The following is a 26,195-nucleotide window of genomic DNA, read 5'->3' as shown; positions in this document are numbered from 1 at the left end:
GTCTTTGCTTTTGTCATATTTAACACTGTATGTATCAGCCTACAGACATTCTAGGAAAAGCAATAAGATGAAATTAATAAAAAGTTACAATGTACCTCCACAGTGGAATTGTAGGGGCTTTAATTATTTGGAACTACAAAAAATACCACTAAATTTCAAAAGTGTGTTTTAAAATAGACTGAATCACTATCCCCTGAGACTGTCAAAGTAACTTCTCTCTAGTGACCTGTAAATTATTCTTCTTTTAAAAAGTCAATCCATAATTAGACTGGAGAAGGAAGGATATGTTCATGGTAGTTTTAATTGCTCCCTAAGTGTATTTTACCAAAGTAATACCTTTTTTTTTTAATTGGAAAAGGAGGACACTATGTTACAGACTATATTATTGAAAGTAGAGAAACCAAAAGCATTTCTTATGGCATATTGTTTTAAGTAATGTTAATAATTTGTATGTCTACTAATGAAGTATAGAGATTTTAAGGAAATTCTGTTTAGAGTTGAATACTTGATTTTTTTGAATATATATCTTTAGAAATATTCTTCCTCTATTTTCTGAATATCAGTGTACCAGGGAGACTATGATGATGACTATTAGGAGGATAATACAAAAAGAATAAGTCAAGGACCCCATGAACCAAATAAATGAAAATCAGAGAAATCAAAGATGAGCTGAAAAAGAAATGTTTTGTTTTGATCAAAGTGCCCATTTTTCAATTTCTTGTGATTTGAGTTTCTACAGTACTAAATTTGTTTATCTGTGCAGCAGGAGGTGTTAGCTATTGCACACTTCCCCCTGTTGAGCCAATATACTGTTAAGGGCAATCATGTTATCCAAAACACTTATCCAAAGCAAGTTTAGAGAAGTTTGTTGGACAGCTATAGATAGCCTTTGCAGTCAAGTCAGCTGTAGGAGTTAATGTTTGAAAAATTTTTAATAATAACCTCATTTGCATTTGTGCCATGCCAGGAAAGGAGTATTGTATGCCAAGATGTACACTTAAAGGAATTTGTACCTGCAGCCAATTTTCTGTTTATTCTGTAGGCCAGAAATAATAGGTGTAGACAAGTGTTCACGTTTTACTTGGTTATGGAGTGACAGTGGTGTTGTAAAATCCCTAATTCACATTGGGCTCTTATTTCAATCTGTTGAGAGTTGCCTGTGTATATGATTGACCATTATTATGTCCTCCACAGATAACAAATTTTGATGGGGGACAGCACCAGTTTCCTGTGAGTCACATTATAGAGTAGGAGTCATAAGCAGAGAAGCAGTGGTAGTATTTCTTCAAGGCTCTACTACTGCATTATTGCATGATTGAAAGGCTACTAACAGAACTAGAACTACTGATTTTTTTTTTTTTTTTGCTTTGGCTTTCTTATTCAGTTTCTGGCATAATTTAACTGGAAAACCTTCACTGTATGGTTTTTTTATTATTTTTTTATTGGTTGTTCAAAACATTACAAAGCTCTTGACATATCATATTTCATACATTAGATTCAAGTGGGTTATGACTACTGGTATTTTAAAGCAAGGAATCCAAATACTAAGATCTAAAAGTCTAATCCTCTAGAAAGAGTCAGATTGATAATTTGAACAGTGGTTCATACCTTGAATGTCCATGAAATTGAAATTTGTTTATAGTGTCAAATAGAGGTTATAGATAAGATTATGTAGGGATTTAGGTTTAACATGATGTATCCAGTATTCATTTAAACTATCTGTTGAAGATATCTGCCGCAGTCTTGGCTGGGCACAGAATCACGAGCCACCACACAGCTTTGTAGATTCAAACAGCAAATCTTTATTCCCGAACTCACACTGGCCTCCACACACGTTCTGGGGCAATCCCAGTTCTTCTGCCCCCAATTCACCTACTCCACGAGGCTTTTTTTTTCCCAAAAAATCTCTCTGAATCTCACGAGAACTCAACGGGAGCTCAGGCAGCAGGAATGCCCTAATTCCAGCAGCAATAATCCTCAACATCGAACTTCCCTAAAATCCAAGGTCTTAAACTGGGAACGCCCTTAACCCAAGGACCGGGATACTTCCTCAAACTGCAGGACACACCCTAATCCTGGATCCTCCCTGGTCGTTGAGCAGGGTCACCTTTCTCAAACACACATGCAAGGTCAACAGCGAAATTAACATGGGGTACGCTGGGAAAGAAATTTCGATGCATCATTCCTACTTGGTAATGGCCCTCAGCAGATATCAACTGTGAAAATCTGATTATAGCTTTTTCTTGTTGTGCATACATAGAAGGTACAGGAAAGGAAGGACAGAGGTTTCATGACAACAGAAATCTTGATTTGTTACCTTGAGAAAGCTGCTTATGTCTAGCATGTCATCTGCTTCTGGGGAGAAACCTCCCTTGTGAATTTTACTTTGATGTCCCCCATGTTGTAGAGTCCCAAGAATCTTAAGTTCACATCTTCCAACTTAAGAGGGACCCCTTAAGTCTCAAGATGTGAAGTTTTGCTGCAGTGTGGGGAGTGAGAAGGGTGTGGTCCCTTCTAATAGGGCTCACAGGTAGCCTTTCTCTAGTTTTATTTCCAACAGACCCAAGTCTTTGGGTTCTAGATTGGTGAAAAGTCAGGTAGTCATCAGTTGGTGGATCACGGAAGGTTTATTTTATTTGGTGAGAATACTCTTTGGGATAATGTGGGTAAAGCCTGTAATACTGAGTTACTTTAGAGTTTATATGAGCAAGAGATATGAGACTTTTATTAGTAGCATGGGTTACCCAGTAGCTATTTCATAAGAGGTTAATTTGTGTTATCCAGTAGGGGTGAATCTAATTGTCATCATAGCCAATGGCAACACCTTTGGCCAAGCAGTTTAGTTAATCCAGTTAACTTTGCCAATTTCAGTTTTAAAATGCAATTCATCCTTTTAACATTCTTAGAAGATTGAGGATGATAGGGACAATGGTAGTGTCATTCTATTTGTAATACTTGGTTTCATTACTTATCTAGTGAAATGAGTACTTCTATTACTGGAAGTTTCTTCAGGAATGCTCTATAAAGGAAACACGTTTTCTAGTAACTTTTTAGCTACTGCAACATTGACCTACCTGCATAAGAAAGCTTTTCAACTGGAGAACATACAATTACAAGAGCATTTTGATATCCATGGCAGATGGCAATGAAATCTGTAAGTGGTCCTGTGATCCAGCAGGTGATAGAAATGTACCCCTGAGGTTTTTATTGTCCTCCTAGGGTTATAGGTTTGACAAATCAAGCATTCATTATAAAACCTTTTCTGAAGTTATAAAAGTCATTATACTATTTTTTTCATAATTTATATACTTTTCTCTACTTCATAGTAAGTTTTTAAAATGAAAACTATAACGACCAGGTTGCCATCCATGAGTCTTTGCTTAAAATTAAATGTTTATCTTTTCAGATACCAATTTTGTTTTCCCAAATCAGGCATATAGCACTGTTTATTAAATAGGTTATTGTTGGTGATTAGACTTGGATCATAGGTATTTTTTTGAAACTATATATACTGACAGGTTCAGTAGTAGCTGACTGAGCATGAAAATCTGTCTGAGGATTTCCTTTTTATTTAAACACTTCTTGTTTTGCTTAAAGCTGGTTTAGAGTGTTTTAGTGAGCTTTTTCACTGCTGTTACTAACAGACCTGACCAGAACAACTGTAGAGGAGGAAAGGTTTATTTGAGGGCTCATGATTTCAGAAGTGTTAGTCCATAGAAGGCCAGCTCCATTCCTTGGGGCTGAAGGTGAGGCCGAACTTCATGGTGGGAGAGTGTGACATGATCAGAAGGCAGAGAGAGAGACTCTCTAGAGACTAAATATATATCCCATGGTCACGCCTCCAATAAGCCACTTCTTCCAGCCACACCCCACCTATTTCCTGCTACTACTCAGTTAATTCCTTCAGAGATCAACTAGATGATTAGATTAAGGCTATGATTCAATCATTTCTCCTCCAAACCTTCTTGCATTATCTCATATGTGAGCTTTGGGGGGATACCACATCTAAACTGTAACAAGAAATTTTATGAACCAGTTTCTTTTTTCTTTTCTTTCTTTCTTTCTTTTTAACAGCTTGCAAACTTTCTTTATTATAGGTTCATCTAAGTCTCCTTCATCTACACTGGACTAGTTGGTGACCTAGAGATGTTACCAAAGGGAAAAAATAAATCCTTCAGTAACTAGAAAAAACACAAGTCTAACCCGTATCATTTAAAAAGATGAAATTAAGTAAAAGTCTGTTTTAGGAAAATTAAAACCAATTTTAAAATTAATTTTAAATAATAATTTTTAAGAGTTACTCAAAATTCAGTAGGCAACTCCATTTCCTGAATTTCCAGTCAACCTAAATTTATGAACCAGTTTCTTGACTAGAGTTCTAGGAATTCTTCCTAGTCCAATTGCATGAGCTTAATCTTATCAGGAACCTGTACCTATCAGAATCATTTTCATGAATCCCTTTAAAGGTAAAATTCTTCCAGTTTATAGTTGCTCACAATTCTTTTAGCATGGTGCCTGTTTACTAGAGTAGAGCAATTGTCTGCCATGAAAAAACTTAAAATAGACTTTCTTAAAAGATCTAAGGAGAAATAAATAGATCTTAATGTCTCTAAGCCATAATTGGGCACCTTTCTGTGGAGCAAAGGAAGGAGCTCTAGATTTGTAGAGATGAGAGAGTAACTGTATACCCCTGTGATTAGAAATGAATGAAGCAATAGACAGAGTTGAAAGGTCCAAAAGTCAAGAAGAAACTCAAATTTGAAAATGCTGATTGAAAAGTAATTATGCAACAAAAAATATTTTTTAAAACCTTAGGTTTATTTCTCTTGCTATCATATGATATGCACTGCCCTATGCTTTCAAATTCTTTAAAATATTAATATCATAAAACAGTTTCCTTACTATCATTAATATCCATTATTAGAGTTCTTTATGAATACTTATAATAGATTTTGTGTGAGATTTTTCTGCCATAAAATGTGAGTAGGGCTGGGGCTGTAGCTTAGTGGCAGAGTACTTGCCTCGCACATGTGAGGCACTGGGTTCAAGTGTTAGCACCACATTAAAAAAAAATGTGAGTGATTGACAGTCTTTTGGGGTATGCCGTCACAAGTGGAAATTGTAGTTATATAAAGTGGTTTGGAAAATAATGTAGCCATGGTTATAAAGAATTTTTTTGGTGAAATTTCTTTTTTCCTTTTCTGTCTCATTTTGTTATTGATTTCTTTTTAAATGTATTTGTTCTTTCTAGATATACATGGGGATACCACACCTAAACTGTAACAAGAGTTACAGAGTAGAGTGTATTTTGACATATTATACATACATAATATAGGTATAATTTGTTTCAATTAGTATTCCATTATTATGGTTGTATGTGATGTGGAGTTACATTAGTTGTATGTTCATATATAAGAATAGGAAAGATAGGTCAGATTCATTCTGTGTCTTTCCTCTTCCCATCCTTCCTCCCTTCCCTTCCCTTTGTCTGTTGCAGTGAACTTCTAATCTTCCCCTCCCTTGTGGATTAGCATCCACATATCAGAGAGAACATTCTGCCTTTGTTTTTTTGGGACTGGCTTCTTTCACTTAGCATGATAGTCTCCAATTTCACCCACTTACAGGCAAATGCCATAATTTCATTCTTCTTTATGGGTGAGTAATATTCCATCGTGTATATATACCACATTTTCTTCATTCATCTCTTGAAGGCCACCTAGGTTGGTTCCACAGCTTGGCTATTGTGAATTGAACTGCTATAAATATTGATGTGGCTCCATCACTGTAGTACACTGATTTTAAGTCCTTTGGGTATGAACTGAGGAGTAGGATAGCTAGGTCAAATGGTGGTTCCATTCCAAGTTTTCTGAGGAATCTCCATACTGCTTTCCAGAATGTTTGCACCAATTTCCAGCCTCACCAGCAATATATAAGTGAACCTTCCCCCCACATCCTTGCCACATTTATTGTTACTTTATGTTTGATAATTGCCATTATGACTGGAGTGAGATGGAATCTCAGTGTAGTTTTGATTTGCATGTCTCTAATTTCCAGAGATGTTAAACATTTTTTCATATATTTTTGGCCATTATTTTTTCTGTGAAGTGCCTGTTCAGTTTCTTAACCCATTTATTGATTGGGGTTTTTGTTTTGTTTTGTTTTCAGTGTTAAGTTTTTTGAGTTCTTTGTATATCCTGGAGATTAATGCTCTGAGGTGCTAGTGGTAAAGATTTTCTGCCATTCTGTAGGCACTCTGTTCACATTCTTGATTGTTTCCTTTGCTGTGAAGAAGTTTTTTTGTTTGCTACTACCCCATTTTATTGATTTTTAAATTTTACGTCTTGAACTTTAGGTCTTATTGAGGAAGTTGGTTCCTAAGCCAACATGATGGGGGCCTACATATTCTTTTTTTTTTTTTTTATTGGTTGTTCACAACATTACAAAGCTCTTGACATATCATACTTCATACATTAGACTGAAGTGGGTTATGAACCCCCAATTTTACCCCAAATGCAGATTGCAGAGTCACATCGGTTACACATCCACAATTTTACATAATGCCCTATTGGTAATTGTTGTATTCTGCTACCTTTCCTATCCCCTACTATCCCCCCTCCCCTCCCCTCCCAACTTCTCTCTCTACCCCATCTACTGTAATTCATTTCTCTCCTTGTTTATTTTCCCATTCCCCTCACAAACTCTTGTATGTAATTTTGTATAGCAATGAGGGTCTCCCTTCATTTCCATGCAATTTCCCTTTTCTCTCCCTTTCCCTCCCATCTCATGTCTCTGTTTAATGTTAATCTTTTCTTCCTGCTCTTCCTCCCTGCTCTGTTCATAGTTGCTCTCATTATATCAAAGAAAACATTTGGTATTTGTTTTTTAGGGATTGGCTAGCTTCACTAAGCATAATCTGTTCTAGTGCCATCCATTTCCCTGCAAATTCTATGATTTTGTCATTTTATTTCTTCTAGTCAGCACAGGGTCTCTGGTCTAATGCCTAGGTCCATGATCCTCTTTGAGTTGAGTTTTGCACAGGGTGAGAGATAGACATTCAATTTCATTCTACCACTTAAGGATTTCCAGTTTTTCCAGCACCTGTTTTGTTTGTGGCTTTAAATAAATAAATAAAATCAAAGTACCATAAAAAAAGAGACAATGGAATAAAATGCCTTCAAAACTCACTTGAAGAGCCTATACGACCAACAAACTTTCACTGAGACAACTATAAAGGAACATGATTAACAAAGTATAGAACAAACAGTGTTGAAGGCAACACTGAGCTTAAGGAATCATAGACAGAGAAGGTTATAGACATTGGAAATCTAAACACATATTTACTCTAAAACAGTGTGAGCAATCAAGTATAATTATTGGGGTTAAAACACAAAGAAGGAGCTGAAAACCTTAAACAACAATAGGAAATAAGATGGGCTGAGCACAATGATGAGAATTAAAAAAAAAGAAGAAGAACATAAATATAAGGAACAAGTGCAAATTTCTTTAACATATATTCTGTAATTGCACTTTATTATGATAAATCCTAGAAGCAATTACTATTAAATCTTTGAACTTAGTAGGAGAGCTTCTTGCTTGTCTCAGCAAATAAAGTAGCCAACAATTCAAATTAATGATGATGAGATGCAGATTAAACATAAACAAATATGACTTTAACAACATCTGATAAATGCCTTTTATACTCATGTAGTAATTGGTATATTAATATTTGCTATTCATCTTCCCTTTCCTCATCACAAAGAATAATGACTTCATCAGGAGCACCCATACAAATGTTATCTTTTCAAAATTTCTGTATTGTTACAACAGGCTCTTAACTGATATCATTGCATTTGCCCTTGCTCCCTACTATGGTCAGATTGTTTGTACCTTCCACAAATTCATATCTTGAAACCCAATCCCCAAGGTGATTAGGTATTGGTAATCAGAGCCTTCGGAAGGTAATTAGGGCATGAGAACAGGGTCCCCAGAATGGTTTAGCTCCAGAGAGTTGTATTAACCCTTCTTCTAACATTGAAGGTGCAACCAGAAGATGCTATGTGAACCAGGAAGGCACTCTCACCAGATATAGAATTTGCCTACTCCTTGATCTTCCCAGCCTCCAGAACTATAAAAAATAAATTTCTATTTATAAACTTAAATAAAAAGGTGTGAGGAGAGTCCATTATAATACAATTTATATTGGAGTTTTATATCTGTGACATACAGAAATATTTCTGTATTTTAAGATAATGACCAACTATGAATAATAACATTATGCCAGGATTATCAGATTTCTAGGAATTTCATTCCACTTCTGAAACATATTAATACCACATTCATACAATATGACTTGAAGAAGGTTCAGCATTACTCACTATTTGAAAATGCTTTCTATGCAATTTATCACATCAAATAAACCTAATTAGCTTAACATTTCTCTTTATATAAATAAGGATTAAAATAAATTCTTTTTGAGATATTCCAGGGGCCCATCCAGGTCAAAAGGACTTATTTTAGAATTTGATTTTTGGAAGTTCTCAAAAATATCAAAAGGTTAAAACAGTTGGTTAAATAGGATCACAGCTTTGGAGAATACTTGCTTATTTAACAAGAATGATAATTAAAAAACTTCAGAGGCATGTGGAGAAAGTTACATGGCAAACTAGTACTCCTAAAAGAACCTTATTTTTAACATAATTCTAGTTTTGCCACTTTGTTATATCAATTGAATTTTTGTCCTGTACTTTTCCTATTTTTCACTGTAGAACAACAAGTAATTTTTACTTTAGCATAAAAATTACTCCGCATTTTAACAAAACATACTCATATTCCTTATAGTTTTATTTGTCAAAAATACATCTTTATAATAAACTTTCATGTATTGCTGTTTCTCTTATAATTTCTAGTTATTTTTAGTGATACATATTAATTTGAATTTTTTTTAACCCCAAGTAACCTTAATATCTAGAGAGAACTAGTATGTAACCAATTGTGTCTATTCTGTCACACTAGTGTTCTATAGATTGGTAAATCTGTGAATCATGATTTATAGAATGTTTTCTCAAGAATGTTAAAATCATCTAGTATATAGTGAGACCATCTTTCACATGAAAATTTTATTTACTTATATTTGTTTAACTCATTTTTTAAAGAACAATTATTTTTGGATTGCTTACATGAGATACTGAACAGCTACCCATTATCCCAAGTAATTTTGTTTGCTGACAGATTTTGTAATATAGGGAGAACCTACCCATACTTACTAATAAATGTAGGTAGGAAAAGCTGTGCTTCTATATTATATTTAACACTGACAATTCTGAATACATGCATATTGTAATAAAACCAGGGAACTTTAACTAGCTTATATTTGCTGAAGATTTTCTCCCAAATCACATGAACTTGAATAAAATTTACCGTTAGTTTCCACCTAGGAGTTTAAGGAATGTATACTTCATGTATAAGCACTAATTTTTCTTTAAGCCAATTAAATCATAAATTAGCTTTGTCAATACCATCTTGATATAGAAAAGTATGTATTTAGATATGTATACACACATACAGATAGAAGTGATTTATTTTTTAGTGGTCAGGTTTAAAGTTATTTTAATTGTACATATTTATGGTGTATAATAATTTGATACATAAGTATAATGCATAATTATCAAATCAGGTTATTTCCTTAAGTAAGTACCATGTCCTTAAACATTTTAAAAAACTTTTTGATTAATATGCAATAATTGTACATAATGTGTGAAGTGTGTGTGTGTATGAAGTATATACTGACCAAATCAATGTCATTAACATTTCCATCTCCTTATAAGTTTGTATATGAAGTCTTTGAACTCCTTTATTTTACTTATTTGTAAAATACATAGTAGACTATTGTGAACTATAGATACTCACTATGCCCTAGAATTCTAGGACTTATCCACTCTCCCTCAAGTTTCCTTTGCCTGTTCCCAACCTCTAAATAATCACTATTCTACATTCAGATTGGCTTTTCTTAGCATCCGTATATGAGAAATGTGATATTTGTCTTTCTCTGTCTGACTTATTTGAGTTAACACAATGTTCTCCAGTTCTTCCATTTTTTTGTGGCTAGTTTTCATTCCACTGTGTAGATATTACACATTTGCTTTATCCATTCATCTGTTAATGGTCATCTCTGTTGATTCCATATCTTACAGAAATTGGATGATTGGTGTTGAGAGTAAGCATTTGAAAAATGCAGTCAATGAGTTGACTCTTCAGTGATGTAAATTGAAATCTTTCTTCTAAAAGTGAAATTTCTAAAGTGTTTTCTCAATTGTGTGCTTTGAAAAATTTCTTCATTAATGTCAAGGGTGACATATAGTATATAGTATTTTCCACATACACCTAAATAAAAAGGTTATATTTTCATAAGGAAGAACACTTATTGATATTAGAGCTCCCTAAAAAATACTTTGGAAAAGTTGTGTTCTAGAATTGCAACTGATATGCAAATCCAGCAATGGATAAAACTGCTGATACCTTTGCCTAAGTTGAGGCTGTGTGTTAGAGGTATAGTCAGTAGTAGAGTGCTTGTTGCCTATCATGCGTTAGATCCTGGGTTTGAGCCCCAGCCCCAAAAACAAAAACGAAAAAACCCCGAAAGTACAATAAATGGACTGTAGCCGCAGTTACTGTATTCATCATTGATTTTCACTTACAGTTTTAAAAAGGCCAATATTGTTTAAGAGCATCCTTCATGAAGTAATACACATCAATTTTATTAAACATGGACCTTTGAGTATGTGTCTAAAATTCTATGAGAGTGGGAAGTACTAAGAAAGTACTTCTGCCTTTTACAAATATGTGATGCTTATTTGAGTAAAAACACTCGTGCAAATATTTAAGTAGCAAGCTAAATTAGACACTTTTTTTTTCATTTTGCACCTTTTAACCTGAGAGGAAAAAACTGACAATTGTTATTCAGATTTGGGTATTTGCAGACATTTTCTCTAAAATTAATGGAGTGATTCTGTCACTTCATGTAAAACAACTATTTCTGGGCAAAGGTAAAATTTTCACTTGAAAGCTTAGATTAGAGCTTTGTAAAATTTCTATCTACCACTGTAAAATCTACAAATTGAGTGTAATCTTAAATTGTGGATCCTTATAAAAATCTAGAAGATTAACCATTTTACATGGTAGCTTTCAGTTTAACATTATGCCTTTACCTCCTTAGGAGTGGTTTTTGGTAAATGTTTGGTAACATTAATTTATTAACTATTAGAATTATAATTACTGAGCACTGTCTTTGTTTCCAACTACTATGCTAGATGAAGGAAATTTGGTAATGAAGAAAATGTATGTTTATTTTTCATGGACTTTCTAGTGGGGAAACAAAATAATGTCTGATTAGAGTAAGTACTAGGCAGGAAATCTAAATACTGAGAAAGAGTAGTAGGACTAAATAGATGAATTAGGAAGGCCTCTCCAGGGAAGAGACATTTAACCTGAGACCTGAGGGGTAAACAGCAGCCAACCATGAGAAGAACATTCCAGGTAAGGGGAAGAGTATTCATAACGACATTATAAATGCAAGGAGAATTAGAACTCCATGGTATTATGGCATGGATTCACGTACCTTTTAAAAATACCAACAGTTTATAATTTAATTCTAACCGTAACCCTAGGTAGGCAGTACAGAGCTCATTATTGTACTGTAAATGTTTGGTAGTTTTAATAAAGATGTCCTGATAATTAGAATGCTGGATAACAGCTTTTATCATTTTTTAATACCCTGTGTGAATGCATCATTGTATTATAGGCTTAATATTTATAGTATAATGAATTTTATGAAACTTATGAAAATCATATCTTTAGAGAAAAATTGAAGGTACTATAAAAAGCATCGGTGTATGGTTCATTTACCTCAGTAGTTTTTGAAATGAGCAGGAAAATGTATTTTTAAAATCATTTTTATGCCAGACAGCAGTGGTACACTCTTGTAATCCCAGCAACTCAGGAGGTTGAGGCAGGAGGATTGCATATTCAAAGCTAGCCTCAACAACTTAGGGAGACCCTATAATAAAATAAAAAGGGCTGTGGATGTGACTCTTAGTTTTGACATTAAGGCATATTTCATTTGTATATGTCTAGTGACAAGGACGTACAGAATTCATAATAGACAAGGAAAGAATATTTGAGAGTCATTCTTCTCTAACATTTTCTTACTCTGTTTCCTTAGCCAAGAGCTTTCCAAGTTCTTGCTTTTATTCTCCCCCCTCCCCTTGTGCTTTAAGTAGCTACTGACACCTTTCTTGCTCAACACTAGAGTCACAGATGAAGCCTGAGTTTGGTTTTACTGCAATGGGCAGAGAAACCAGGGGAACTTGACTACAGAGAAGTCCTGCTTCATGGTCACCCAAGAAATACACTTAATGGTGGCACCTGTATTATTTTCTATCCTGTTTGTATTCTATGAATCAATGTGATTTAAGTGTCTAGAGGTTGAGAAATAACATTTATTTTGCTATCTGTGCTGTAAAAATGGAGAATCTATCCTTACTGACTTGAAAATCATAAAACCTATTCAAAAAAGAGCCAAGAAGTTAAATTTATTTCATTGCAACAAATTCATTTTTTTCTAGAATATGAATATTCTGTATTAATGAATTGAGCAGATGTATTTCAAATACCCAAAGTGTCTTTGACGTTAGTTATTGTAATTTAGGTAACCTTTGGCTTTCTTGTGGAGGAGGGTGTTTTTGTTGTTTTTGCTCTGCAAGGAGGCCTGACATTTTTAATCAGTTCTCTAGGGAAAGTTTGATTAAATGCTGCAAATTTAAATTTATTGGTTCAGGGTTGCTAAGTAGAATCTTACAATAATTGAATAAAATTGGGAAAAAGGTATTTGTTTCTTTCTAGATCTAATAGTTGTCCTTCTGTTTGGGAGTTTACATTCAAGGACTTCAAATAATTCATCAAATCTATGAAAACAATTACTACTATTATAGCTTTCTAGTGAATTGTGAGAAGGGCAACACATGCTTTAATCTTTTTTATTCTTTTAGGAAAATTGGCAATGAAATTATGTAATTTAAAAGAAAGAGGTTTCTTTAGACCAAATTCCGATTATATGTAGAAAATTTGGGGTAGCATTTTTATGACCTAATCCGAAATGTAACAAAATGTCAGGTTTTTAAATGGAACAGGTGGTACATAGAACTTGTCTTGAATTATATTCTCTACAGTTGATATTTTAAAAATGCCTTGTTTATAAAAGATTTAAAACCATTGGTTTTGTTGGGTTAGACACCTTTCCATGGTATTAAAAAATATCTGGAATAAATAACTTAAAGGAGGAAAGATTTATCTTGACTCATAGTTTCAGAGGTTTTTATCCTTGGTCAGCTGGCTTTATTGTTTGGGGGTCTGTGGTGAGGCAAAACACCATGGCATAAGGGCATGGCAGAGCAGAACGGCTCATATGGCAGCTGGGTAGCAGAGAGAGAGAGAGGAAGGATCTAGGGACAAGATAAAGTTCCCAAGGGCATGCCCCCAATGATCCATTTCCTTCAACGAAGTCCCCTTTCCTATAGTTTCTACTACCTTCCACAAGTCCATTCCAACTCTGAGTCCATCAATGGACTAGTCCATGGATGAGGTCAGAACCCTTAGATCTAGTCACTTCTCAAAAGCTCCACCTATCAGTATAGCTACATTGGGAATCAGACATTCAACACATGCACCTTTGGGGGACATTCCAGATCCAAACCATAACAACTATTAAAAGGAGGTCTGTGAAAAAATGTTTTTCTAAATATGAATTTGTGTGTGAAGCAACTATCCAAAACTTTTATTTACCCAGTTTGTCAGTTCGTATGTTGTGATTTCACAATTAAAATGTTTATTTTGGGGTGATTGCATTGGAGTTCTGTTTTCAAGAAACCAAGAAAAGCAAATACAAGATGTGATTTAAAAAATTGAAACTTGAGTTTTGTTGTTTCTTATGGTTAAATTAATTAATTTTAGTTAGACAAATTAGTTTGATCTCTGTTATTAGGACAAATCATGAAAAACCAGAGCTTCAACTTATTCATTTCAAAATTTCTCCTATAGTTTCTCTTCTTCCAGCTTTCTCTTCCCTTTAATTATGTTAGTCTTTATTATTTAAAAATTTAGAATAGCACAAAGGTAAAGGTGTTCAGGACAAAATGTGAAAGATCACCCACCCAAATTTTGTAAACATTCTTACAGCCTACTTTCACATAAGTATGCTATTACATATATAAATTTGCACATATTTTAAAATTGCATTGTATTTACTTAATATCCTGTAAGTTGATTTTCTAATTTGTCTTGGGAGCTTCTATCAATATATTCTTGATTTTACTCTTTTTAACTATCACATACTATTTCATAATATAGATGACTATAGATGTATCATAGTTAATTTGATCAATTTTTTACATCTTTCTATATGGATAACTTTAAGATATGAATGGAGCCAGTAGCTTTTCTTTCCTGATATTCCTTTTATTCATACCTGGAAGCTCAATTTTCTGAAATCCATTAATTTATTTTCTATGACATTTTTGTTTTCTATGTCTCTGTCACTATCCCACATCCAAATCCTATTCTCTTTTTGCCATCTCTCTTCCTTATTGACAACTGGAGAATTCATGGCACATATTAGTTCTTTAAAAACAGTCTCAATTTTTGTGTGCAGTTGTATAAGGAATTTTATGCCTCTTTGATTCTAGCCTGTAAGGAAAATAGCACAAATCTAGCAACTTATATTATCAATACAAATGCTAATTTTATGGCACACAAACTGAACTAAATTGAGGTTCACTATGTGATAGAGTGATAATTCTGAAATCTTATTCTTTTACTGAGGAAATTCCCACAAAACCTATTTAAAATTATTTGGCTATGTCTTATATACATAAGGGAAAATGCTAGGGAATATAAGAAGAACTGCTGGTAAATTTGGACTTTCTTTATTAAAGAACCTTAATCTTAATATGTTTTCTAATGAACACTTTAAAAGTGGCAGAAGAAACAGTGAAATGGTTAATTGGAAATAGGAGAGATCAAAGGATCAAAGAAGATTAATTAAGAACAAGATTAATGAAGAACCTGCTTATAGTGGAAAAAGCAGGTGATCATTATAACTTCATTATAATATAATAGTATCATTGAGCAAAGATAACCTCAAAACTAACTGGTTTATTCTTTGAACCCTGATGAATCCACACACAAAAAAATTTTAGTTGTATTTTAGAAGTTGAGATTATAAAGAATAGAACATATTTGAATCTGAAGAAACAGTTTGCTTTTTTCCTTTGCTGATTCACAAAAATAAAATTTTACTTTGAAGATGCTTTGTATTCCTTACTGAAACAAATAATTAAAAATTATGATTTTAAGGTTGATAAAGCATTAAAGAGTTACATGCTTGTGGTTAGACAGGTGAAGGTTAGCTCTTCAGGACTTAGTAAGTTTTTTAGATGAGAAATTTCAAGCCCATAGTTGGAATTTAGAAGTGATTGAAATAGTTTTAGGTTAGTATTTATACATAGTTAATTCTATTGATTTTGTATTTTTTATTTTAACGTTCTTGTATGTATATATACATACATACTTTTAAAAAACTAATGGGAAAAATTTCAAACATATACACATGTTCGGTGAACACAATGAACCATTCATACATCACTTGACTTCAGTATTTATCAGTTCATGGCCAGTCTTGTTGTATCTATACCCCTGTACCTTTCCTCTAGATTATTTATCTATCTATTTATCATCGATCTATCTATCTATTCTAATCAGTTTTACATGACAGCAGAATGCTCTTTGGTTCATTGTACACAAATGGAGTACAATTTTTCACTTCTCTGGTTGTACACAAAGTAGGCACTCATCATTCATGCAATCATAAATGTACCTAGTGTAATGATGACCGTCTCATTTCACCATCTTTCCTATCTCCATGTCCCCATCCCTCCCTCCCCTTCCCTCTCCTTTGCCCTATCCAAAGTTCCTCCACTTATATACCCCCTCCACCCCACACAAATTATGGATTAACATCCACTTATCAGAGAAAACATTTGGACTTTGTTTTTTTGGGATTGGCTTACTTTGCTTAGCATGATGGTCTTCAGCTCCATCCATTTACACATGCACCATTAATTTATAATTGAAGAATTTTCTAAAAGCCTGTGCTGAAAATAAGCTATATTTGAAATTATCACTGAATAATAAAGCTATGACTATATTGTTTATATCTTCTTAGGCAAATGCAGAAAATTTAGTGATGGAGAAAAATAGGTAACTTGGAATTAGAATTCATTAAGTCCTCCATGATTAAATAAGTGAACATCAATCATTTTTCTTTTTCTTCTTCTTAGGTATATGCATCAGTGTTATGGGAACAAGCTAATGAATACAGACAAAATTCAACTGAAAGAGCATGTTTTGGCACCTCACTCCCAGAAGAAAAACTTAATGACTTTCGTGATGAGCAAATTGGACAGTTACAGGAACTGATGCGAGAAACTACTAAACCCAACAGGCAATTTAGTATCATGGAGTCTACAAAACCAAAATTTTAGTAAATACAGTAAAGTTTGACAAAATATAAAATTTAGAACCTTTTAACTACCATTGGTTGTTAAAAGTTATTATTTCATCCTTACGTATTATTTTATTTTTGGCTTTTATGAATACAGTATGTGGACCAGGATCACCAGCAGACAACTGGAAAACTTTAGGACATTGTTGGAATAGCAGTATTTACTGAATGGAATTTGATTTTGTGCATTAAATAAGGAAGCCTCCAAAATGAAATATTGAGAATTTTTTGTATACAAGTTTGTTTTAAATGCTAATGTTCAAGCATTAGAGATTTTCTTTTGCTATATCAGTTAAGTATATCATAATGACAAATGTAGAATTTCAACAGGTTTATTAGATTGTCATTCTGAAAGTATCATTTTCACTTTAATAATTGCATATATGATTATTCTGCATGTCTCCTTCTGACTCATTGTTTATTCACAATGAAATTGTAAAGAGAAGCTTTAATATTCAGTATTATATTATCATTTGCATAGTAGATTGTACAAAATATAATAATATTTCTACAGTATTTATAACAAATGGTCCTTCAAATAATTCGTAGTTACTTTGAGAGTCATTTATTGCCTAATGTTTGGGAGTATAAAAACACAAATTTTTCTCATAGTTAGATTGATTTATAAATTTTTAAAAAGACACATTAAAATCTTGCATATGCCAAGATCATTTGATATTCAGGGGATACAGTAGTTATCAAAGACAAAAAGTCTACTCCCATGCCATGGATTTGATCAAAAGAATGGTGTGGTGATATTATGCAAATTTAGTGTCTAGGCCTCAGAGCTGGCATAGCTCCACTGGCATGATTGGACACCTGCCCTACTGCCATGTTAAGCCTGAGCTGACCCTCCAGAAGATCAGATCAGGTTTTGGGAAGCATAGTAAACTACACTACCCAAGGCAATACTGGATCAGCTGGCTCTCAGCCAACAGCAGACACTTGAGTGAACCCAGATAAACTTAGGTTTATAAGGAATTTTAAAGGACATTGGAAATTTCCTAATTGATAAGTGAGAATATGTAATATGTAGAATTTTTACAAAATGCTAGATTTCTTTTTTAGTAAGGTGGCAGACTATGTTCATCTGAGCAGTGCTAAAACTAAAAACTTTTAGGTAAAATAGAAAAAGCATTTTTAGATGCATCTGGGAGTTGGCACTGTTCTAAAAGATTAAGTAATTCCAAGGCCAGTATTACTAAATGAAACTGCTGCAACCCTTTTGCCCTGAGGGTGAATTTCAGGTTTGGTTTTGATTGTCCTTAGGAACACTGGCAAAAAAAACAGAGCTTAGAGCCCAGTTGAAATAGAGATTCATAAAATACAGTTTTCCCACAAAGCCAGGACCCTAAGGAATACCATCAGAGAACGCCAAAAGCAAACCTGCTCCAGTATTTGTCCAGAGTTTCAGAGCATCCCAAATCAAGTCATCTATGTACTCAAACAACAAGTTATGAATTTATATAAAATGGTCCCAGAATAAGTACCTGAAAGATTTAAACAAATTTTTGGAGGATACTAGGATCACAGTTTCCTCAAGTTTAAATAAACTCCACAAGGAAAATTAGCATAGCAACTAAGGCAATAGAGACAGGCCACCAGAAAACTCAGAAATTAGAACTAAACATGTTTTATAATTGTTATGGTTTAAATATTTGGTGTCCCTCAAAAGCTCATGTGAAATGATGCAAAAAAGCTTAGAGGTAAAATGATTGGGTTATGAGGTTTTTTTTTAAAGAGAGAGAGAAGAGAGAGAGAGAAATTTTAATATTTATTTTTTAGTTTTTCAGCGGACACAACATCTTTCTTTGTATGTGGTGTTGAGGATCGAACCCGGGCTGCACACATGCCAGGCGAGCGCGCTACCGCTTGAGCCACATCCCCAGACTGGGTTATGAGAATCTTAACCTAATCTGTGCATTAATCCCCTGATAAGGATTAACTGGATGCTAACTGTAAGCAGGTACAGTGTGGCTTAAGGAGGTGAGTCCCTGGGGGCGTATCTTTGAGTACATATTTTGTCTGTGGTGAGGAGAGTCTCTGTCTGCTTCCTGGTGATGTTCCCAGCTGCTTTCCTCTACCATACCCTTCTTTCAGGATGTTCTTCCTTACCTTACACCCCAAAGAATGGAGTCAGCTGTTAATGGACTAGGACTTCTGAAACCCTGAGTCCCCAAGTAAACTTTCTTCCTCTAATTGTTCTTGTCCGATCTTTTGGTCACAGCTGCAAAAAAAGCTGACTAAAACAATATTACACATGTGCTAAGAAGAAAGATTGTTTAAAAGGTCTCCAGGAAACAGGGAATTTACTATAAAAGATGACTATCATATTTGAGAAAAGAAAAAACAACTTTTCCAAGTGGAAAATAGAATAACTAAAAAAAAAATAAATTTCAATGAACAGGTTTAACAGATTAAATGGAACTGAAAAGAGAATTAGTGACTGTAATAGAAGAAATTGTGCAGGATGCTGAGTAGAAGAGCAGCTTGAAAATGTGAGAATACAGGAAAAAGAATAAAAATCAAATGTATAACTAATAGTCTCAAATAGCTAATGGGGACAGAAGCAATATTTGAAGAATTAATTGCTGAGAAACTTTCAAATAAAAAACACCAGTCCACAGATTTATCCTCAGCAGAATAAATATGAAGTCCTCACTTACACACATCATAGTAAAAGATAGAATGCCAAAGACAAAAACTGGTTAAAGTAGCCAAAACAGAAGTCACAATTAACCTTCAAAGGAAATCACCTAGAGCAGGACAAGTCCCTAGTAGTCTTGGTGACCCAGCTCTTCCCAGCTTTCTTGTTGGTAGTTCTTAGGAAAAAAAAAAGTGCTCAGAATATGCTGGTAATGCAAGATCATGAGATAAAGAGGGAATGTCTAGAACACTGTGGTTTGTGTTTCTATCCCTCTTATACTGGCATGACCTTCAACACTATAGCTGGGCAGATGAGGTCACCACCAGGATGTAAAATCCAAGTGGAGTGCCTTCCAGGGACCCTCAGTTGCAGTGTAGTTGGGGCATGTGCAGATGAGACTCCTGGCCTGGCAGCTTTCCTGACCCTTGGAGGAAAGGCTTGTCATGAATTCTAGGCTACTGTTGTCCTTGCTGCCTATCTCTAAGTAACAGACATACTTCATGTGATGTGTGAATGTTCTGTCTCATCACTTTTAGAAATAGAAATTGTGGACTGGGGTTGTGGCTCAGTGGTAGAGTGCTCGCCTAGCACATGCGGGGCCCTGGGTTCAATCCTCAGCACCACATACATTAAATAAAATAAAGGTATTGTGTCCGACTACAACTAAAAAATAAATATTGAAAAAAAAGAAATAATAGAAATTGTAGTGCAAGATGCAGAGGGCTGAAGTGGTAACCAGTACACAATGAATCTTCCGTACAGTTAGATCTTTGACTTCTAAAGATCAATAATGGAAACCAGAAACCAGTTGTATGACTAAGAGAAAAATAACATCTGACTTAAAATCTGTACCTCAAAAATATATTTCAGGAACGATGGCTGAATAAAGACAGTTTCGGACAACAAAATGAGCAAGTTTGCCACCTAAGTATTCTTAAATTCTAAAAGGTATGCTTTATATAGTAGGGAGGTGATTGAAGATGGACTAAAAGACCAAAGGTTGTGAATAATGGATGAATCTAAAAAAGCATTTGCTATATGAAATAATAATGCTGTTTCATGGAGTTCAAAAATTATGTTTAAAATACCTTTCAATTGGAATATATAAGTTGATAGGGTAGTGACTGGAATAAGTCCTCTAAATTTGTATGGTCTGAGAGAATAAAGGTACTGGTTAGCTTTAACCTGAAGTATAAATATGATTTCTAGTATAACCACTTAAAATGATGGTTACACAGAAATTAGTATATCGTTTCTGAGGTAATAGAAGGTAAAAATAGGAAAATAATCATAAAATAGAAAAAGAAGGAAGCATAGAAGGGGCAGGAATAGGGGAAAAAAAACAGGTGGTAGATAGTGGTTTGCCTCTTCTGAAACTGTTGGACTTTCATCCCTGCTCTGAGTTATTAAGATAGAGTGGGAAACAGTCTGACTATAGTGTTTAAAGGAGAGGCCTTTGGGAAGTGACTTGGACTTTTCTGGCTTGGGACTGTTCTCACAAGGCCATCACTGTATGCAGCCCCAGCCTTTGACCAGAATTGAGCCAAAGTAAACCTCTATAACTTAACCAATCTGTGATATATTATTATAGTAGTACTAAATAGTCTTACAGATGTAACCCAGTAATTACATGAAATGTAAATGGACTAAGTTATTTTGTTAAAGACAAATTGTTACCTGGTTAAAACATGAAACCAATTATATGCCATTACAAAAGATGACACCTAAAGAACAATACATAGAAAGTTTTAAAGTAAAATGATGACTAAAGTTATACAAACCAAAAGAAAGTCAATATAGATAATATTAGCATCTGAAAAAATTGTTAAAGCAGAAACATTTATTGCTAGGGATAAAAAGAATTGGTTCATATAATGAAAGGTTCAATTTATTAGGAAGAGAATGCTAAATTGGCATTTACCTGTAAGTAAATGGTTAAGCAGCCTCATATTTGGAGAAATTAACATGATTCTAAATAACCCATGAGTGAAAGAAGAAACCCTAGTGGACTCTGGGATATAAGTACAACTAGACAGTGATGAAAATGCATAATGAAATTATGGATTGCATCGAAAAGAGCCCTTGAATGAAGTTGATAGACTTTAGTGAGTCTAGCAGAAGCAAAGAAAGGCTGAATATTACTGAGAAGAGCTATCTTAAAAGAATAACACAATATGTTCAAAGAAAATAGAAGGAAATAAAAATTAGAGCAGAAAAGTTTTAAAAATCAAAATTTATTATTTGAAAAAGATTCAGAGACCTCCCAACAATGTTAATCAAGAAAAACCAGGCACACATAACCTCTATTAAGAACAAAATAGGACAAAACTTTCTGTTGTATCATTAAATAGATATATGAACAACTTAAAGCCAATAAATGTATATATAACCTGTGGAAGAAATGGACAACTTTTTTTTTTAATTTTCATTTTTTTTTTTTGGTACCAGGGATTGAACTTGGCGACACTTGACCACTGAGCCACATCCCCCACCCTATTTTGTATATTTAGAGACAGGGTCTCACTGAGTTGCTTAGCTCCTTGACATTGCTGAGGCTGGATGTGAACTCTCATCCTTCTATTACCTCGGTTCTCCTGCCTCAGCCTCCTAAACCACTGGGATTACAGGTGTGTACTACTGAGCCTGGCAAAATGGACAAATTTTTTGGAAGAGGAAGCTGACAAAAATAATCAAAAGAATGTTTCAGGAGCCATGAAATTGTTGAATCAATGGTTTAAAATAATTCCCAGAAAGAAAATTTCAAGCCTAAATAACACCTTTGATGAGTACTGCCAAATAGTATGAAATATATAATCCCAAACTTAAGCCTTTCCAGATAGAAAAAGAGGGATACTCCCTAATCCATTTTTATGAGACCAACAAATACCTATGAAATGAAGTGGAAAAGGAAAATTACTGACCAATTTTACTTAGGAACATAGATATAAAATCCTAAACTTAATATTAGTAAGGCAAATCCAGCAAATGATGATTTCATTGTGATGTGGTCATGTTTATGCCAGGAATCCAAAGTTCTTTTACTTTAGAAAATCAGTTACTATCGTCTACCACATAATCAAATTAAAGGAGATTTAGTAGTGATCATCTCAAGAGGTGAAGAAAAAGTGTTTGCTAAACATTCAACATCTATTCATGATAAAAATGCTCTTGAACTAGGTATGAAGGGTACTTCAGTCTAATTAGAGGATTTCTACCAAACATGTGCAGCAAACATGAATTGTTGAAAGCTTTCTCTTTGAGACTGGGAAAAAGGAAAGGATGTCTGTAAGTACTTCTTTGAGTCAAAACTGATATTCTAAAATAATATTATTGTATGTGTGGAAGATCTAAAAGAGCGTACAAATTATGAAAATAAGAATTTAATAGTTTTCTAGATGCAAACATTGCTACACAAAATCAAAATCAGTTGTGCGCCTGCATAATGGTAACAGCATGAAAATTTTCAAAGATATTTTGTCAACAAATATTAAATACTTACAAACCAGTTTACTAAAAGATGTTCAAAATTCTCAGAAGGAAATTGTAAAATTTTACTTTCAGGATGCTAAAGAAACTTAAAGGCACTTTATGCTCAAAGATTGAAAGATTTAATATTGTGAATATCTTAATTGTCCTCAAAAGGTCTATCATTGCAATACAATGTTCATCAAAATTCCAAATATTTTTTTTAATTGACAAACATTTTTCAGTATGCAGTGCCAAGAGTCAAGAATAACCAAGGCATTTTTAAGAACAACATTTTGAAAGATCTTACCATACCAGACATCCAAATAGTATCGCTTTAGTTAGTAAAATAGTGTGGCATTTCTTCACACAGGGACTTGATTTCTGGCAGTCATGTGTTATACTCCATGGAGCAAGGACTGCTTGTCAGTAAATGGTTCTGGTTCCTTGACAGTTGACTTTTTTTTTTAAGAGAAAAAAAAAAAAGAAAGAAAACTTTGGTGTTTAGAATTGTTTGGTTTCTGTTTTTATTTTTAATTTTTTAGATGTTGTTATGCCATTATTTTATTCATTTATTTATATGTGGTGCTGAGAATTGAACCCAGTGCCTCACACATGCTAGGCAAGCACTCTACCACTGAGCCACAACCCCAGACCCATAGAATTGTGGTTTCTGAAAGATAAAAATATGAAAGGCAAATTTTTTATATCATTATTTTATTTATTTATTTTTTAGTTAGTGCTGAGGATCCAACCCAGGTCCTTGCACGTTCGAGACCAGCACTCTACCGCTGAGCCACAACCCCAGCCCCGAAAGGCAAAATTATAACCCTTCAAGAAAATAAGATAAGGAATATCTTCAAAATATTGGAGTAGGAAGGGACTTCAGACAAAATAAAACTACATATAAAGAAAAAAAAGATATGAATACAGTAACATGGTACTTCTTTTGTCAAAAGCAGTTAAGTTTGCAAAAGAATTTAAACATAAGCCTCTGAGTATAAAGAGTTGCAATACATACAATGGCCCATGGGCATAGTATACAGAATGTCTGAGGAACTTCTACCTACCATTAAAATTCAATAGAAAATTGGCAAAAATCTTGAATAAAAAATTTGCAAATAAGGAAATTCATGTATCAGTAAATAGAAAAAGTATCTTTGGCTTCAATTGAAATAAACGTATGCAAATATAAATCATAACTCTTTTGGAAAAGTTTGACATTCCTTAGTAAATTTAAAGATGCTTATACTGAATATTATTATAGTATTAATGCATTAATATTATTTCATTATTGTGTTTGAGTACAGATACTGCTGTCAAGTTCATGTGAGTTCTGACCTTTCACATGTGACTTGATATATAAAAAGTAAAGTTTTGTCTTGGTTTTCCTCTCCTTCAAGAACCAGTTTTTGCCCTTCTAGTGTGGTTAAGATTAATTAATTAATCCATGTGAAATATTCAGAACAGTACTTAGAACATAATAAATACTATAAAGCGTTCAGTATCATTGTTATTAATATTACTTTGCAACCCACAAAACCAGTCCTAAACAATCTTGTGCAGGTGTGGAGAACATTCTATACAAGAAGGTTCATATAAGAACTATTTTAGCAACTCTACACCATAAGCAATACTAATATTTCTCAACAGGAGATCAAGTTGTGGTATGGTCATATAGCAATGAGTCTTAATGAACTATTAGTTTCATAAATACAATACTGACTGAAAGATGCTGAATATAAATACAGTAAATGAATCCATTTGTACCAAGTAGAACATCAGGCAAAAAATAAAAATAAAAAAACTTGTGAGCAATGCAGATATTAGTGGTAAAACTATAAAGAAAGGTAAATGACAGTCACAAAAATTAGAAGAGTGGTTAACTCCAGAGGGGTGAGCAAGGTTGTGACTGGAAATGGGTGTATGGAATCTTCTGGGGTCCTGGGGGCAATGTTTTATATTTCATACTGGGTGATATTTATGAGTGTCATTCTTCAAATTATATGTGCAACTAACTCGTTTGACCTACATTTTTAAGCTAGTAAATATTTGTGGAGTGGGAAAGAATTTGTTTAAAATAAGGGCATGGAGAGAGAGAGAGTGTAATTTCTAAATGGACTGTGCACAGGGCTTTAGGGAGGTAAGAATGGGTCTGATAGGGAACTACTGCTCCCACCCAGTGTGAGGTACTCTGCGGTTTATTAAAGAGGAGTGGTCCAACACTAGAAACGTTAGATTTAAGTACCAGGCACCCAATCTTAAAGATTCTGTGTAGCCTAGGGCCTAGGCATTTTTAGTTTAAAAAAGCTTTCTGGGAAATTCTGAGGAGTTTCTGGGCTTGAATTCTACTGTCGTATTAAAAAACAAAAACAAAAACCACTAACCAAACAACAAACTTTGACTGAATAAAACTAATAAAGTAGAAATTATTTTATTTCAAGTAAGGAGAAACTGGTTTTTTCAAGGAAGATGGGTTTTTTCAAGGAAGATGGCGGCGGGAAGTGAGTAAGCTGCTCTGAGCCCCGCGCCGCGGCGTCTGAAACGATGAGGTAAAGATCATTAAAGGAGATCTGTCGACAAAAACCCAGCACCATGTCATGATAGGGGCCTAGGTGGAGTGAATCAGCCACTAATCCAGCCAAGGTGAAGGGAGTACAGCAGGACTTCAGCGCGAGCAGTAAGGCTGCAGCCCGAGCCGCCCGGCTCCATCAACCCCTTCTCCTTCTCCCTCCCCTTCTCCTCTCCGCCTTTCCACCTTGCTTCTTTCTCCCCAGCCGTTTCTCCTCCCAAGCTCAGTCTCTAAATTTAGATCTCAACTTCTTTCCCCCACCCCGCCCGCTCTCCTGCGTGTCCGGTACCCGGACCGCGTGGCCTGAGGCGCCGCCTCCCCTCCCCCAACCCGCACCCCCTCCCCGGGGGTCCCGAAGGCCGCTGCCGCTGCTGCCGCCGCTGCCGCCGCCTCCCACAGAGCACCACAGAGCAGACGCTTCACCGCGCGATTGAGCTGCCGAATTATATGAAACAGCTGATAAGATGAGCGACAATTTAAAACCCAAGTGATCCGAGAACACGCACTGAGCTCTGGCCCGCTGAATTCAAACTCCCGGTCACCTGCTTCCCGCAGACAAACAGCTATGACTCGGCATTAATTCATCCCGCTGAAACAACGGGTCAGCCCTTCTCATCCTACGAAGGTAAATGCCTACCGAGCCTTCATAAGTAGTGGCCACAGGTTTGAAACGGGGCTTGGGAGAGAAGGACCCACCCGTAGAATTAGTCTCCCGGCAAAGGGAAACCGTGTCATCAGACTGCTGCGGAGATAACTTTGTTGAAACAGGTGTGTGATCCCATAGCCTTGCCTCTCCACACATCGGGAAAACTCTAAGAGCCCCTCCCAGCTCTCCCCTAAGGGCACCTCCCAGCTCTCTTGTGAGTGCTTCAGCCAGCCCGAGGGAATCAGAGGTGGTG

At 34.8% G+C, this 26,195-nt stretch overlaps 1 protein-coding gene across 1 annotated transcript in view; it reads left to right on the top strand.

The window, feature by feature from the left end:
• Positions 1 to 22,864, top strand: part of SDHAF3 (succinate dehydrogenase complex assembly factor 3) — a 55,419-nt gene extending 32,555 nt beyond the window's left edge. Inside the window, exon 2 of the mRNA XM_081285458.1 lies at positions 16,389 to 22,864. Within this exon, the coding sequence (XP_081141584.1) occupies positions 16,389 to 16,592 (204 nt within the window). The 3' untranslated portion in view covers positions 16,593 to 22,864. The remainder of the gene's footprint in view (positions 1 to 16,388) is intronic.
• The last annotated feature ends 3,331 nt before the right edge of the window (positions 22,865 to 26,195 follow it).

Source organism: Spermophilus citellus (genome assembly GCF_964194105.1).
Source record: "Spermophilus citellus genome assembly, chromosome: 3".
NCBI lineage: Eukaryota > Metazoa > Chordata > Mammalia > Rodentia > Sciuridae > Spermophilus > Spermophilus citellus.
The sequence above is the reverse complement of the archived record's forward strand: the minus strand, read 5'-3'. Positions and strand labels throughout refer to the sequence as shown.